The sequence below is a fragment of the Lissotriton vulgaris genome, chromosome 1_1 (genome assembly GCF_964263255.1).
Source record: "Lissotriton vulgaris chromosome 1_1, aLisVul1.2, whole genome shotgun sequence".
Classification (NCBI taxonomy): domain Eukaryota; kingdom Metazoa; phylum Chordata; class Amphibia; order Caudata; family Salamandridae; genus Lissotriton; species Lissotriton vulgaris.
Window position 1 is genome coordinate 510,591,698 of NC_141685.1, and position 16,680 is coordinate 510,608,377.

General features: G+C 49.2%; 1 protein-coding gene across 1 annotated transcript in view; it reads left to right on the forward strand.

The window, feature by feature from the left end:
• The window catches only part of MSH4 (mutS homolog 4), a 1,592,310-nt gene that overhangs the window by 715,359 nt on the left and 860,271 nt on the right, over positions 1-16,680 (forward strand). Inside the window, exon 12 of the mRNA XM_086925563.1 lies at positions 5,368-5,537. Within this exon, the coding sequence (XP_086781689.1) occupies positions 5,368-5,537 (170 nt within the window). The remainder of the gene's footprint in view (positions 1-5,367; positions 5,538-16,680) is intronic.

Genomic DNA, 16,680 nt, shown 5'->3' on the forward strand with positions numbered 1-16,680 from the left:
GAGGGGAGAGGGTAGAGAGGAGAGGGGAGAGAGAGGAGAGGGGAGAGAGAGGAGAGGGGAGAGTAAGGAGAGAGAGGAAAGAGAGAAGAGAGTGGTGAGAGGGGAGAGAGAGTGGTGAGAGGGGAGAGAGAGTGGTGAGAGGGGAGAGTGGTGAGAGGGATGAGAGGGGTGAGAGTGGTGAGAGTGGTGAAAGGGGAGAGTGGTGAGAGGGGAGAGTGGTGAGAGGGGAGTGGTGAGAGTGGGGAGAGCGGTGAGTGGGGAGACCTAAAAACAACAGTGTGACAGAAGACCAACAAAAGCTACTATATACAACTTTAGCTCCAAAATTCCAATATGTGTATTTCTCTTTCTCCCTGGCTAACTTAGAAGATGTTATTATCCTCAGTGGATGGGATGTTTTAAAACTTTACAGCCTTTGTGCCACGGAGTATACCAATCATTAAAGCCCCTCTCCCTCATTAGCTCAGCAAATCGTTAAGCCCTTGCAGCAGGATATGATATTTTCTGAATGTGCAGGATTGGTGTCTGTATTGCCTCAGTACCCAAAAATATTAAAATGTCATAAAAGAAACGTAACGTCCCAGAATGCCACATAACGCAGCTAACCTGGATGCATGATTAGGTTAAGCCTATTAGCACAATTCCAGCGGCTCTGGCTTTATATAACAAGGCATGTAAAATTCAATTTCTCATTTTCTGCGTTTAGTTGACATAGCTAGCATTGGTCTGCAACTTCTCCCAGCTCAATTTCTTAGTGCGCTGATAGTAGAGTGCTATGGCAAAGCGAGGAATGTGTCACAGTAATGCAGAGAGCTGTAATAATGTCAACTTGTTATTTACTTTCCAAATCTGAAAGACTGAGCAAGGCGAAAGGAGAATCAATCAGCCACAATGTGACCCAACAGGCGGAAAAAACACTGCAATTCTTAGAAGCCAGCAATGTGGGGGAATGGGAAAAGCACATGTAGTATTTCCCCCTGAGGCGGTAACAGATCACAGGAGCGTAAACCCCGCCCAATCTTTGTGAGTCAATCATTTTCTAGTAATTAACAAAATGAGGTACTCCGCCTATTTCATGTGCTCACTAGAACCACCAACCTCTATGTATGAAAGCAGTTGGAACCCATGAAGCGCAGTCTCACTCTCCTTGATTTGTAGCACCACACAGAAAGGCCACACCATGAAATGTACACACTGCCCACTTTAATACATAAAGGCGGCCAGGAAACAGTTACGAATGACATCCCAGCTACACCCTTACAGGTAGAAATAAAACCATGCGTTCAAACACTCCACGACCAGCAATTGTGACTGGGATAGTATTTTAGAATAAATATTGTCCTGTTAATTTCAATTAAGGCTGCTTTTAATACATGACTGCTCCATGGAAGATCGTGCATTTTCTTTTAACTCTGTAGCTTGTTAAAAGAAAGCAACGGTTTGCTCTTTCGGGTGGTTGCATCTGTGGCAGCCTTTTTAGCGCTCCAAGTGTGTCTAATTGAGCTGAGGCGAGACCTGCAGCACGTGTATTTACGTGAAGTCGCACATTCAGGGTGATATATGCCAATAAGTAGACTGCAGGGGTATTGATGAAATAAATAAGTGCACATGTCCAACATGCAGGACATTACTGCAGAGCCAACACACTACCCTAAACTCTGGGTAAAGGTGGTGTGCCTGATCGTTGCAGCCAGCCAGCAACACCCAGGAAGGTCAATGAAACAGGTTAGCAAAGAGGACAGCCCCCAAAGTGTCTCCTGGCAGGTCTAAGCAGCTCGTGTGGTGCTGTAGGCCTTTTCCTCATGAGCTTTTAGGATTGAATTGCCCCCATTAAAACCAGGGTGCTAGAAAAGACACACCTTGATGAGCTACTAATACTTAATATGGTGCAAGTCACAGTAGGCCTGTTTTCAAGTGTGCGTTGTATGGGTCTGTTTTGCATAAATGCAATGTGAAATTATGACTGTAAGTACGTGTAGCATGGCTCTTCTTTACAAAACATGTTTAGAATATGTTCACTTTACAGTAAACGATTTTCAGATACGAATAACCACCCATTCCGCTTGTCTGTGCATGCTGGATAATGTAGTTTCGAGTTGTTTCCATTTCGAGAAATAACATTTGAAAGCACCAGGTTACAAAGGAAAGAAATGTGCCTAGTGTGTCCATTACTGGCACACATAAGAAGCTCGGTTACCTCCAAAGGCAGCTTGAATGCAAGACAGTATTAGTGTACCTTAGACCGAGCAGAGCATATCTGAGATATCTGGTGCAATGTCAGCAGTGCGCACAGTCCTCAAAGACACTTTGCATTCTGGGACTTGCAGTCCCGAATTTAGTCAGTAACTAAAGCTACAGGACACAGAAAGCAAAGAAAATGGTATGGCTGAGTTAATCACTCACACATGCCGTGGATCAGCTACAGGGGTGCGGGGAGCATGCATCCTGTTGTGTCCTAAGCTCGGAAGTAAGTGCAGCTGCAAAGAGCAGGCAGCCTGTTGTGTCCTCAGTTCGGAAGTAAGTGTAGCTGCAAGGATGAGGGGTGGAGAGCAGGCAGCCTGTGGTGTCCTCGGCTCTGAAGTAAGTGTAGCTGGGGGGGGTGGGGAGCAGGCAGCCTGTGGTGTCCTCGGCTTTGCAGTAAGTGAGCTGCAGGCGAGATGCGAGACGGGTAGGAGGGGTGAGGGCGACGAGAGAAACTAAAAAAGACGAGCAGGGGGATAGAAACGATGAGAAAGAGAGGAGGTGAAAGTAATAGAGGAAGGAAAAGGTTTGCACGCGAATGGAGTGGGTGGGAAATCGGAGGGTAGAAGAGAACGGTGGGGAGCAGGCAGCCTGTGGTGTACTCGACTCAGAAGTAAGTACAGCTGCAGGGATGTGGGGTGGGGAGCAGGCAGCCTGTGGTGTCCTCGGCTTTGCAGTAAGTGCAGCTGCAGGCGAGACGCGAGACGGGGAGGAGGGGTGAGGGCGACGAGAGAAACTAAAAAAGACGAGACAGGGGGATAGAAACGATCAGAAAGAGAGGAGGTGAAAGTAATGGAGGAAGGAAAAGGTATGCACGCGAATGGAGTGGGTGGGAAATCGGAGGGTAAAAGGGAAGAGAACAAGTTAAAAAAACAAGACGGAAATTCGACACGGCAGGCAGGATTGGTGAGTTTCTTTTGGTGAAACACAAACCAGCTAATCACCCACCAGAAGTATTTCACGAGAGGGAGAGCGGATTAAGGAGAGCGGGAGGAGGCAGCGAGTAGTTTAGGGAGGCAAGACGGAAATGCGACACGGCAGGCAGGGGAGGGGGCGGAGCGGGGGTGTGGGAGAAGTCCGCCTGAGGGAAAAGACATGCAAGGCAGGCGGGAGCCAAGACGGAAATGCGACACGGCAGGCAGGGGAGGGGGCGGAGCGGGGGTGTGGGAGGAGTGCGCCTGAGGGAAAAGACATGCAAGGCAGGCGGCTGGGGGCATGTGCACACGCTTTTAATGTCAATGCGCATTGAGCTTGACTTTCACGGGCACTGCAAGGAATAGCCACGATTCCTTGCGAGTTGGTTAAAGTCTGTTTAAGCCCCCATAGTCTCGCAAGCTCAATGCGCATGCGCATTGACAGGCGAGACCTTAAAAAAGAAAATTCATTCGTTCAAGCCACTGAGCTGACAAGCTTTTGGAGATGCACCTGTGCGCCAGAGTGAGGTACTGAGACCTGAGAGACTATGGCAGCCTTTCCAGAAACCCCAGAAGGAATTTTCGTTTTATATCTCTACTGATGACGGATAATATCCAGAAACACATGTGTCTAGAGAGTCTGGCCTATACTCGGGAACACACCAGCAGTTTTGATGCACATGCTATAAATATTCATCGGCTGAATTGGTTTTCGCTTCAGCAAAAACAGTACATTTCTGGAAATTCTGCTTCACCGATATTTGTTTAAACAGATTGAAATGCGTTCTAATAATCATAGAAAATATGTCTTGTTCCTCCATTTGACTACTCAGCCATTGAACCAATGAACACGCCGTGCATTCAGCTTCTTATATGAAAAACCAACGTCATTGCAGTTATGAAATACCACACACAAGGTATATCACAGGACAGTAACATCATTGCAGCCCCCAGCATCCTTACAAATATGACAGTGATAGCGCTGTGTATCACGATGCACTGTGTGTCGACAGCATGAGCGTCCTTCTGGTATTACTGGAAGTTAAAAATGCCCACCTGGGCCTTACCTGGGCTTGTGAACTGACCCAAGTTAGTTCAGATGACGTCAGCATACAGTTCGGATAGTACTCTCTGGCAGGCGGCAGCAACAAGTTACAAAAACGGTGCTGTTACAAGCGGCAAGGAAGCAACACTGTATAGTAATCAGTGCTGGCCTGGCACTGCAGTAAATAATGATAATTTGGAAATTCTGAGTCCGTCTATGACGCAGTCAAAAATGCACTCCGGCCGGCAACTGCCACAGTCACTGCAGAGTGCAGAATAATGCGCTGGACGCCTAAGGTGGTTAAGTCTGTGCAGACTCGATTCCTGCTTTCCACCTGCCACACCCTTTCCCAGCTCGTCACAGGGAGGGTCCCACCTGGTCCCACCCTCGCCCGCCCTGTAACTAGTTGGGAAAGGGTGTGGTGATAAGCTCCACTCTCTCTGATTGACATTGAGGGTTAGCGATCCCGGGCTTGTATTCAAAACATCCAGGGCTATCTTTCCCTCCACGCCATCAGGGGGTGGACCTTACTGCTTGCAGCTAGGTCTTTGCCGAGCTGATGACATCACAGCCTTCAGGGCTGTGAGGCTCTCAGCCAGCAAACACGTAGCCTTAGGCTAGCAACAGGACAGGGTAAGTCACTTGACGTGAGCTCAATTAACACTACAGTGGTGATATTGGTGAGTGAATGTGGGGCATACAGTGCCCCACATTCAAGGCATTTTGCAGCATGTAAATCATGGGTATTTTTTTTATAAATGACTGCTGAGCATATCCAGCAATGTAATGGGGTGGAGCCCCGATGCCCTCATAGAAAAAAAACAGGAGTTTCCGATTTGGAGCGTCCCCTTCTCTGCCAACTTTAGATGAGGCCTTATTCTTCTTTTGGACTACCTACAAATAAAGAGCAACCAGTGCTACATAGACCTCGATGACTTTGTACCTGGTAGAGTTGCATATCAGCTTGCTTATTACTTAGCATAGGAAGCAACTGCAATACAACAATGACAAGTACCATTATTGTCCTAAAGGGAACTTTGTACTTTGAGCACTGATAAACGCTAATACAGTTCTTGTGAAAATATATTGTGTTGAAGGCATGCCATATTCTTTCTTTTGGTACATTGATATAGTTAAACACGTGCTAATTATTTCTTACGTCATTAGGTTTAAAATCATACTTGAAAAGATTAAAACTGTCATTAATGAAGACACCCGATATGTGAAAGGCTGCCTGAATATGAGGACACAGAAGTGTTATGCAGTAAAGCCGAATGTCAATGAATTCCTTGATATAGCTCGAAGAACATATGCTGAAATTGTGGACGACATAGCAGGTACTTCTTAAGTTAGATTTCAGATGTGGGATTGTTAATTTACAGTTTAACTGGGTCAGGTTTACTCATTTTTCTTCTTCGGTTAGTGGGCTTTTATCAGAGTGCAAGGAGGGTTTTTAGGACTATCTTTTATTCTATTCTAAATCCACCATCCCCTTAGTTTTTATGGTCTGGGCTGCTAGAGCAGCTGTCACCAGACAATTATGTTTTGATTGATAGGCTTTATTTCGATATAAAAATATCATAAAAGCTTGTACAACAAGTATAAGACTCAACATAAAAAAAAGCAAGAATTTCATAAATGTACAAAGGGAGTAAAGGGGAAGAAATTATTAAAAAACAATTTAAGACAACAAATTAAATCGACAAGGAAAGCCTTCTTGCACGAATCAACCATGACCATTTTAAAAAATTTGACACAGCACAAACAATGAAAGTGGATGTGTCCGACATTATAATACGTAGCGCCACTTTGTGCAGGCTGGTTACAGACTGTTTGGGCAACCCTAACATCTTTAAAATTAACCACCAAGTTCAAGTTCAAGTTTAAAATGTGTATATTGCACTACTCACCCAGAGGGTCTCAAGGCGCTTGAGAGAGGGAGGGTACTTTACTTATCGAATATCCAAGTTTTTAGTTGTTTTCTGAAGGAGAGGTGGTTCTGTGTAAGGCGGAGGTGGGTGGGGAGAGAATTCCAGGTCTTGGCCGCTAAGTAGGAGAAGGATCTTCCCCCCATGGTGGATCTTTGGATGCGTGGAATTGCGGCGAGGGCTTGATTGGACGATTGTAGTTGGCGGGTTGGGGTGTAAAAGGACAGGCGTGTGTTGAGGTATTCGGGTCCTAGGTCGTAGAGCGCTTTGTGTGTGTGGGTGAGGAGACGGAACGTTATTCTCTTGTTGACGGGAAGCCAGTGGAGGTCTTTCAGGTGACCAGAAATGTGAGCTTGGCGGGGGATGTCTAGGATGAGTCTGGCTGAGGCGTTTTGGATGCATTGGAGTTTTTTCTGTAGTTTGGCTGTGGTTCCGGCGTAAAGGGTGTTTCCGTAGTCCAGTCGGCTTGTGACCAGTGCATGGGTGACCATCTTTCTTGTTTTGGTGGGGATCCAACGGAAGATTTTTTTGAGCATACGTAGGATGTTGAAGCATGATGATGAGACGGCGTTGATTTGTCTGGTCATGGAGAGGGAGGAGTCCAGGATGAAGCCCAGGTTGGGTGTGTGGTCCGTTGGTATGGGTGCGTTTACTAGAGCCGGTGGCCACCATGAGTCGTCCCAGGCGGAGGGGGATGAACCTAAGATGAGGATTTCCGTTTTGTCTGAGTTCAGTTTTAACCGGCTGTTCTTCATCCACTCGGCTATTTCTTTCATCCCTTCGTGTAGGTTGGTTTTGGCGGTGTTTGGGTCTTTGGTGAGGGAGAGGATCAGCTGGGCGTCGTCTGCGTAGGAGATGATGTTGAGGTTGTGTTGGCGCGCGATGGATGCGAGGGGACTCATGTACACGTTGAAGAGGGTGGGACTGAGTGATGATCCTTGTGGTACACCGCAGATGACTTCGGTGGCCTCTGATCTAAAAGGGGGGAGGCGGACTCTCTGGGTTTTTCCGGTGAGGAACGAGATGATCCAGTCCAAAGCTTTTCCTTGTATTCCGACGTTGCTGAGGCGTTGTATAAGGGTGCTATGACAGACTGTGTCGAAGGCTGCGGAGAGGTCAAGTAGGATGAGGGCAGCTGTTTCTCCGTTGTCCAGTAGAGTTCGAATGTCGTCTGTTGCTGCGATGAGGGCGGTCTCGCTGCTGTGTTTGGCTCGGAAGCCGGACTGTGAAGGGTCGAGCGATTTGTTGGATTCGAGGAAGGCGGCTAGCTGACTGTTGACGGCTTTCTCAATGACTTTGGCAGGGAATGGGAGGAGCGAAATGGGGCGGTAGTTCTTAAGTTCAGTGGGGTCTGCTGTGGGTTTCTTCAGAAGGGCGCTGAGTTTGGCATGTTTATAGCTTTCTGGGAAGGTAGCTGAGTTGAGGGAGCAGTTGATGACGTCTCGGAGATGGGGTGCGATGATGGAGTCTGCTTTGTTGAAAATGTGGTGGGGACATGGGTCGGTTGGCGACCCTGAGTGGATGGAGTTCATCAGGCGGATGGTGTCCTCAGTGGTGATTTGGTTCCAGGCGCAGAGGTTGTTGGAGGGGGGTTCTAGTTCGAAGGTGGGTGGGGTGGACTGGTCTCCGGACTGGTCTCCAAAGCTGGTATGTATGTCAGTGATTTTGTCGTGGAAGAACGAGGCTAGAGAGTCGCAGAGGTCTTGGGAGGGAGTGATGTCGTTGGTGCCGGCGGTGGGGTTGGTGAACACTTTGACGATGTTGAATAGTTCCTTGCTGTTGTGGGTGTTCTTGTCGAGCCGATCCTTGAATGCTGATTTCTTGGTGGATCGGATCAGTTGGTGGTGTTTGCGGGTGGTGTTCTTGAAGGTGGCCAGGTTGTCAGTGGTTGGGTTTTTACGCCAGGCTTTCTCGAGGGTGCGACAGGTCTTCTTGGATTTCTTAAGGTCATCATTGAACCAGGGGGCTTTTTTGCTACCTTGCTTGATTTGATGGTTTTTCAAGGTTGCTAATTCATCAGCGCTGTGGGTGAACCATTGTGTGAGGTTGGTGGCAGCTTGGTTTGGGTTCGATGATTTGGCAGGAGGGTTTTGGTGAAGCGAGGTGAAGAGCTGGTCGGTGGTAATTTTGTTCCAGTTTCTGCGGGGAATTGGTTGTGGGTGGTTGTGGGTCGTGGTCTTTTTGTAGTTGAAGTGTACGCAGCTATGGTCCGTCCAATGGAGAGCTGCAGTGTGATTGAAGGAGATGTGCTTGCTGGAGGTGAAGATTGGTTCGAGCGTGTGCCCGGCATAGTGGGTGGGTGTGTCAACAAGTTGTTTGAGTCCGAGATTGGCGAGGTTGTCCAGAAGGGTGGTGGTGTTGCTGTCGTTGTTCTTTTCCAGGTGGAAGTTGAGGTCCCCAAGGAGGATGTAGTCCTCAGAGGGGAGGGCGTGTGGGCTGATGAAGTCAGTGATGCCTTCGCTGAATAGTGTGCGGGGTCCTGGTGGTCTGTAGATGAGGGTGCCTCTGAGTGTGGTCTTGGGTTCGGTGTGGATCTGGAAGTGAAGGTGTTCGGCGGCTGCGAGGTTGTCGACGGAACTGGTCGTGGTGTGGATGGTGTTCTTATGGACGATGGCGATGCCGCCTCCTGTTTGGTTGATGCAGTCTTTTCGGATAATTTTGTATCCGTCCGGGATGGCTATGGCGATGTCGGGCGTTGATGAGGCGCTCATCCAGGTTTCTGTAAGAAAGGCGACATCCGGTTATGTGGTGTCGAGTAGGTTCCAAAGTTCAATGGCGTGTCTGTAGATCGAGCGGGTGTTGAGCAGGATGCACTTCAGGTGGTTAGTGTCGCAGCTCTATTTGGAGTTTGTGGATTTGGTGTGGGTCCTGATGCAGTTGAACTTGCAGGAGTGGCAGGTGAAGGGTCCATGGGTGTGTCCTGGGGCGGCATGGTAGCAATTTGGGAGTCGGCCGGGGTTAAGTGCTGAGAGGGTTGCGGCGTCGTACGTTGTGCGGGTGGAGTGGATTTTGTGGGGGCCAGGGGGATTGACGCTGGGCGCGGTCAAGGCGCGGATGGGCGTAGACGGGCTTACCTTTGGCGCACCTTCGGCGCGCATGGGGCGCTTCCGCTGCGCATGAACGCTGCGCGCAAGTGCATCTGACATAAGTGGATAGTGGAGGGGGCGGAGCGAGGGAGGAGCAGCTGGGAGGCGGGAGCGGGGTGGAGAGACGGGATAGAAGGCACAACAACTTAATGGCAGCAACAACAAAAGCCAAACAGGACGAGATTGGGGGACGATGTCAAATATTGCTATGGGCACAACCAGGCACTAATTAAAATTAGCGAGCAATGCGGGTAATGCGAGCAGTGGAGCACTACGATAAAACACAGGCACAGTTAATATGTAAGCAATGCGAGCAGTGTACAATTACTTCTTGGCCGCAGTGACTAAATAAAGCGCTACAAATACTGAGCAGGCACAAATAATTACAAGGCAGTGCGAGCAAACACACAGAATCGTTTTTGGCAGCAGTGGGGAGTAAAGCGCTACGATATCCAGGAGACCAGGGAGGAGCCACAGCTTCTGCACGAGTCTGGACGGTCACAGCGCTTCACCGGACGGGATGTTCCTGATATCAGTGGGAGGGAGGAGCAGCTGGGAGGCGGGAGCGGGGTGGAGAGACGGGCTGGAGGCACAACAACAAAATGGCAGCAACAACAAAAGCCAAACAGGACGAGATTGGGGGACGATGTCAAATATTGCTATGGGCACAATCAGGCACTAATTAAAATTAGCGAGCAATGCGGGTAATGCGAGCAGTGGAGCGCTACGATAAAACACAGGCACAGTTAATATGAAAGCAATGCGAACAGTGCACAGTTACTTCTTGGCCGCAGTGACTAAATAAAGCGCTACAAATACTGAGCAGGCACAAATAATTACAAGGCAGTGCGAGCAAAGCACAGAATCGTTTTTGGCAGCAGTGGGGAGTAAAGCGCTACGATATCCAGGAGACCAGGGAGGAGCGACCGCTTCTGCACGAGTCAGGATGGTCACAGCGCTTCACTGGACGGGACGTTCCTGATATCAGTGGGAGGGAGGAGCAGCTGGGAGGCGGAAGCGGGGTGGAGAGACGGGCTGGAGGCACAACAACAAAATGGCAGCAACAACAAAAGCCAAACAGGATGAGATTGGGGGACGATGTCAAATATAGCTATGGGCACAATCAGGCACTAATTAAAATTAGCGAGCAATGCGGGTAATGCGAGCAGTGGAGCGCTACGATAAAACACAGGCACAGTTAATATGTAAGCAATGCGAGCAGTGCACAATTACTTCTTGGCTGCAGTGACTAAATAAAGCGCTACAAATACTGAGCAGGCACAAATAATTACAAGGCAGTGCGAGCAAAGCGCAGAATCGTTTTTGGCAGCAGTGGGGAGTAAAGCGCTATGATATCCAGGAGACCAGGGAGGAGCGACCGCTTCTGCACGAGTCGGACAGTCAGGTCTCCCTCGAATTGCTTCTGCCCATAGCCTACCCACCCTACTCCTCTGACACCTAAGATCAGACCATCTAATTCCCTGGGAAGGGGTCAGTTTATCCTAAGCCAATGCATGGTTTTGTTTTTTAACATTTGGTAGGATTCTTGCTGGTCAGCCTCTAAGGGTGGTACATTAATAAGAATGGCAACATAGGCCTGACAGTCTGGGGGTAAGTTCACGGGTGGTGTTCTAGGGGCCTCTTTACGAGGGAGCATATTGAGCTGGGTAGCTGGCGGGGGATTAGGACAAGTTCTTATTGGCTGAAATGGATCATGACCTTTACTAGTACCTGAGTTTCTTACACTAACAGGGCCATTTCCACCAGGGACCTCAGTACGCACAAGCGTCCTAACAGGGAGAGTACTAGCCCTTGGTATGTTTGGATGATCTGAGCTGTTCGTTGTTACCATCCCTGGGTATCGGCCACCCCCATTAGAGGCCACAGCGTGCACAGCAGAAATATTAGCCGCAGCCACCCCTTTAGTCATTCCAGGTGCAATAGGTGGGCCCTGTGAGGGTATGGGGGCACCCGGACAACAGATTCTCCCCCTGGTCCATCCTCCCTGAATCTAGAATGTAGCTTAATGAGTGATTTTATGTAGAAAAAGTTGTCCAGGGTCACTTGCTCAAACCTATCCAACCGCTCTGCCAACCCTTTAACTCTCTCTAGTACCGGAATCAGCAAAGATTTCAGCATTTTCTCTATGTGGGCAATCGAGGGGATCTCATGGGGTAGGAGCTCAACAAGGTCAGTAGTCAGATCAGCACCTGGCTTCACTGCTATAGATCCGGTGGGCTCACTCCCCGTGGCCCCCTGAGAACAGCTTCCAACCACCCCTACGCCCTCATGACTTGCACCCATCCCAGAGCCAAGTCTCCTAAATTTCTTATAGGGTTTGGGATGACAACCTTTGCGCGAGCTAACAATTCTTTTCCTTTTGGAGAGGACAGGTCTATTTACAGCCAACGATATCGGCAATAGTGGAGGAAGGGTATCCCCTTGGCTAGAGGGAATGTTGGAAGGGGACAAGGTTAAGAGGGCATCACTGGGCCGTAGATCCATAGAATTATCTATTGAACCGGGTGCTAAGTCCGCCATATTCTCCACACTACCCAAACTGTCCCTTAAAACAATAACCCGTGGGTGTTCTAGAGGAAGAGAGGCATTCACTGTGGGGTCAATTACGCCTGCTGGCGATGGACCTGGCGCCTGGGAACCCAAAGACGACTGCTTCGCTGGGAGGTTTTTAAGATGTTCAATAGATAGCTGTCGCTTAGCCTGTCTCTCAGCCAGTGCAATTTCTCTATCTAACTCTCGGGTGGCCCTAAGAAAATATTTTTCTAGGGGTCCTAATATGGAAACCCCTACAGTAGAGGGTAAGGGGGGTGGTGTACAAGTAGTCACAATATGATCAAAAGATAGAACTTAACCACTATAATTAATAACATGCAAAAAGTCCCGAAAGTATGGAAGTCCTTTAGCAATGGCGGTTAGTAGTATAGAACCCAAAAAGACTCACTGAAACAAAGCTAGACGATTAGAATAAGGCTCTGGTCCAAATGTTGGAGGGTAGGCCCAGCCCAGCCTCCTGCAGCCCCTGACGGCCTCAGACGGTCCCGCCCTTGTAAGAGGTGGAAAGAGGTCGGTGGGCGGGGCAAGCAGGGAGAGGGAACCAGGTGTGGCAAATTGGTCTTGCTGGGACTCCTGGGAGATGGAGTCCCTGCGGCACAGCTCGCAGCCCTGCTGCAGATCTAACCATCGCCTTTTAAGACCTCAGCGCCTCGCGAGCTAGTCCCGGTGCAGACTCTTCCTCTCCTCGGTCCGCGAATCGGGACCCGCGAATCGGGACCCGAGAAGCGGGTCCGGCGAGCAGTAGACAAAACTCCAGGGGAGAAAGACAACAAGCGGTAGTCTGGTCAAACAGCTCCTCCTCTCCAGGCAAGGACAGTATTAGGCAGTATCCCACGATGGCTCTAATCACAACAGGTTTTGAACCTTCGAGGTCGGGGGGCGGGGCAGGCAGGGAGAGCGGACCATGTGTGGCAAATTGGTTGTGCAGGGACTCCTGGGAGACGGAGTCCCTGCGGCACAGCTCGCAGCCCTGCTGCAGATCTAACCCTCGCCTTTTAAGACCTCAGCGCCTCGCGCGCTAGTCCCGTTGCAGACTCTTCCTCTCCTCGGTCCGCGAATCGGGACCCGCGAAGCGGGTCCGGCGAGCAGTAGACAAAACCCCAGGGGAGAAAGACAACAAGCGGTAGTCTGGTCAAACAGCTCCTCCTCTCCAGGCAAGGACAGTATTAGGCAGTATCCCACGATGGCTCCAATCACAACAGGTTTTGAACCTTCGAGGTCGGGGGCGGGGCAAGCAGGGAGAGCGGACCAGGTGTGGCAAATTGGTCGTGCAGGGACTCTTGGGAGACGGAGTCCCTGCGGCACAGCTCGCAGCCCTGCTGCAGATCTAACCCTCGCCTTTTAAGACCTCAGCGCCTCGCGCGCTAGTCCCGGTGCAGACTCTTCTTCTCCTCGGTCCGCGAAGCGGGTCCGACGAGCAGTAGACAAAACCCCAGGAGAGAAAGACAACAAGCGGTAGTCCGGTCAAACAGCTTCTCCTCTCCAGGCAAGGACAGTATTAGGCAGTATCCCACGATAGCTCCAATCACAACAGGTTTTGAACCTTCGAGGTCGGGGGCGGGGGGAGCAGGGAGAGCGGACCAGGTGTGGCAAATTGGTCGTGCAGGGACTCCTGGAAGACAGAGTCCCTGCGGCACAGCTCGCAGCCCTGCTGCAGATCTAACCCTCGCCTTTTAAGACCTCAGCACTTCGCGCGCTAGTCCTGGTGCAGACTCTTCCTCACCTCGGTTGCGAAGCGGGACCCGCAAAGCGGGTCCGGGGAGCAGTAGACAAAACCCCAGGGGAGAAAGACAACAAGCGGTAGTCCGGTCAAACAGCTCCTCCTCTCCAGGCAAGGACAGTATTAGGCAGTATCCCCTTATATGTGAGAATAACCTAGAGATGGCTTTGGTTCCGCCCACATGTTGGCAACTGGGAGCAGGTGCCCCTGGCTGAAGCCATAGGAAGCCTTGGGCACAGGGGTTCCCCATCCCTTCAGAGGACCCCACCCATTCAGCCCAGGGTCACTGAATATCTGTGAGATGTGGGCCCTTATCACATTGTTCAGGTGCAGTCAGGCACTCAGCATGGCTCTGCTGATAAAAAACCAGTCACATGCTTCTCTTGTGAGTGACCTCTCCCTGGAGAAGTGGTGTTATCTCGGACTCTTCCACTAATTTTATTTTGCTGCATTAAATATTTTCAACTCATTTGGATTCTAACTTCTTCCACTTCAGAAAGTGATTGAATTGCTCTAATTGTAACATATAAATCCTTCCCAAGGCTACCATGGAAGGCAGTGGGCAGAAACACAGGTGCACTCTACAAAAGCACCATTGGTACCTCACTGCTGCCATACCACCCACGATTAGACATCTGCTTTCACCCAGAGGACCTTCAAAATGAGCCTCAAAAGCAATCTCCTCTGCTTCGAATGTTCAACCATCACATTGACCCCCGTAAGGCCACCACTTGAACAAGCACACATTGATTACCCTAGGCACGCATTGATTACTCCAGGCACGCATTGATTACTTCAGGCATGAATTGATTACTCCAGGCACACATTGATTACTTCAGGCACACATCGATTACTCCAGGCATGTATTAATTACTCCACAAACGATTTGATTACTCTAGGCATGCGTTGATTACTCCAGGCGCACATTGATCACTCAAGCACACATTGATTACTCTAGGCATGCATTGATTGCCAGGCCTCGCTGTACTGTATTGCAGATGCACTGCTTTGCTCCGTTGCACTATTCGCCTTCTGCCTGCCCTCGTTACCGTTCACTGAAATAAGCCCTATGTCCAGATTGTTGAGCAGTCTTAGTGCTGCTCCACATAAATAAATAAATCCGAACACAAACAACTCACTCATGCGTGGAGCTACAAACTCTTCCATGCACAGCACAAGCCCTTATACATTGAACTTTAGAAGTTCTCTGACATATAGATCAACAGCGCAGTATAAAACTTCTGAACCGCACAGCCTCTCAAAAATGAACTATTTTCGTATGTTTTTTTGTCTGGGTAAATGAACTGCATACCTTCAGCACTGCTATCAACTATGCTTCTCCGCCCTCCCTCTCCATACCATGGCTCCGGTCTCGTTCAAGACGATGAGGAGGGGGGTCAACGCAAGATCTAAGTATTAACAGCGGGTCTCTTACCTGGAGAAGGCAGAGCGGTTCCTGCAGTTTAAGGACATTGCGGGAGTAGTCGGGAGTTCTGGAAGCATTGCCAAGCTAGGTCACCTGCTTGTGTGTGGTTTTTGTGTTTTCTGATTCCTCCCTTAGAGCAGCTGGTTCTGGTATCGCCCCATCCGACAAGGGCAAAGCCATCAAGAACGATACACAAAGGCAACACCCCTGTGGAGGATTTGTGGTATCCTGTGAAAGAGGGATGTGCGAAAATGCTGTTGTTCCTAGGGTGACCAACTGGAATGGGTGTAAATTCAGGACGGTAAGTGTAAAAATTCAGGACACAGGGTCAAAATTCAGGACAAAAATTCAGGACAAGAGGTCAAAATTCAGGACAAAACTTCAGGACTAAAGGTACATTTTACAGACACATCAGAGGAGGTTGCACTATAGTATGTATGTAATTCCATCTATATCCAAATATATTCATCCATTTGCAAACCTATCCATCATGTATCTTTCCTTCCATCCATCCCTCCAACCACACTTTCACTCATCCATCCATCCGCCCTTTCACCCTATCCATCCGTACACTCATCCATCCAGTCTTCCACCCATCCATCCACTCATCCATCCAGCCATCCACTCATCCATCCAGCCATTTACCCTTTCACTCATCCAGCCATTTTTTTCACTTATTCATCCATCCACCCAGTCACTCATCCTTTCACCCATTCACCTTTTCAGTCATCCATCCATCCGCCCTTTCTCTCTCCATTGACCCTTTCAGTTAGCCATCCTTCCTTCCTTCCAACCACCCATCCTTCTACTCATCCACTCATGAATCCATCCATTGACCCTATCCCTCATCCATCCTTTCACTCATATATCCGCTGTTAGAAACGGGACCCCCGGCTCGCCAGGGCTCGCGCCAAAGTCAGTCAGGGATCACCATTCCTAAGTCAGGGCAAGGGAGTTACACACCAAGATAACCCCTGCTCACCCTCTAGTTAACGTGACGCGAGCAGCAAGGCTAATCTCGGAGGCGATGTGTAAAGCGTTTGCGCGCGCACCCAGCAACAACACCCAAGGCCCACCAGAAAGGAAAGTCCACACAAGGTTATATATAAAACCAGTTAACATTTTGTTTGAACTAACACTCGATAAAAAATATTGATTCAATACTTGTGCCTTCAGATAAAAAACTACGGCTCCCTCTCCATTCAGTCTTTTTCTTTCATTATATGAATTGTAGACATCAACCACATGTTGATTACTATCTCTTTTGGGTTCCAACAGTCATTACACACAGTTTGCGATTGCTTTTCTGTATATCGTTATGAGGGCAATAAAGTTTTCAGTCTTTGTAGTAAACTTCGATATTCCCTTACATAGACACAGCATTGCCTCTTTACATACCTTCCCTAAAAGACCGAGTGCAAGCATGGACATCACGTGCTCTGGCGGCCCAATGAGGTATTAAGATACGCGGAAGTCGAGGACTCAGTATCCCCGGGACACCGCACAGGAAAGATAGGTTTCTGGCGGGCTGATGCCGACCGACAAGTAAGAGATGAAAAATAACAGATTCTCTTTCTCCCTTGCATTACCGGTTGCTTCCCATCCAGGCATTTCTGATGTCGGTAACAATCGAATCGGGCTTCTGTCTTGTTTTGATTTGATTTTATTTTCCTACAGAATGCTCGGAGGTTACCCACCCGCGATGTCCATTAGGCACATTTAGTACCTTATCTAAGTAAGTCGCTG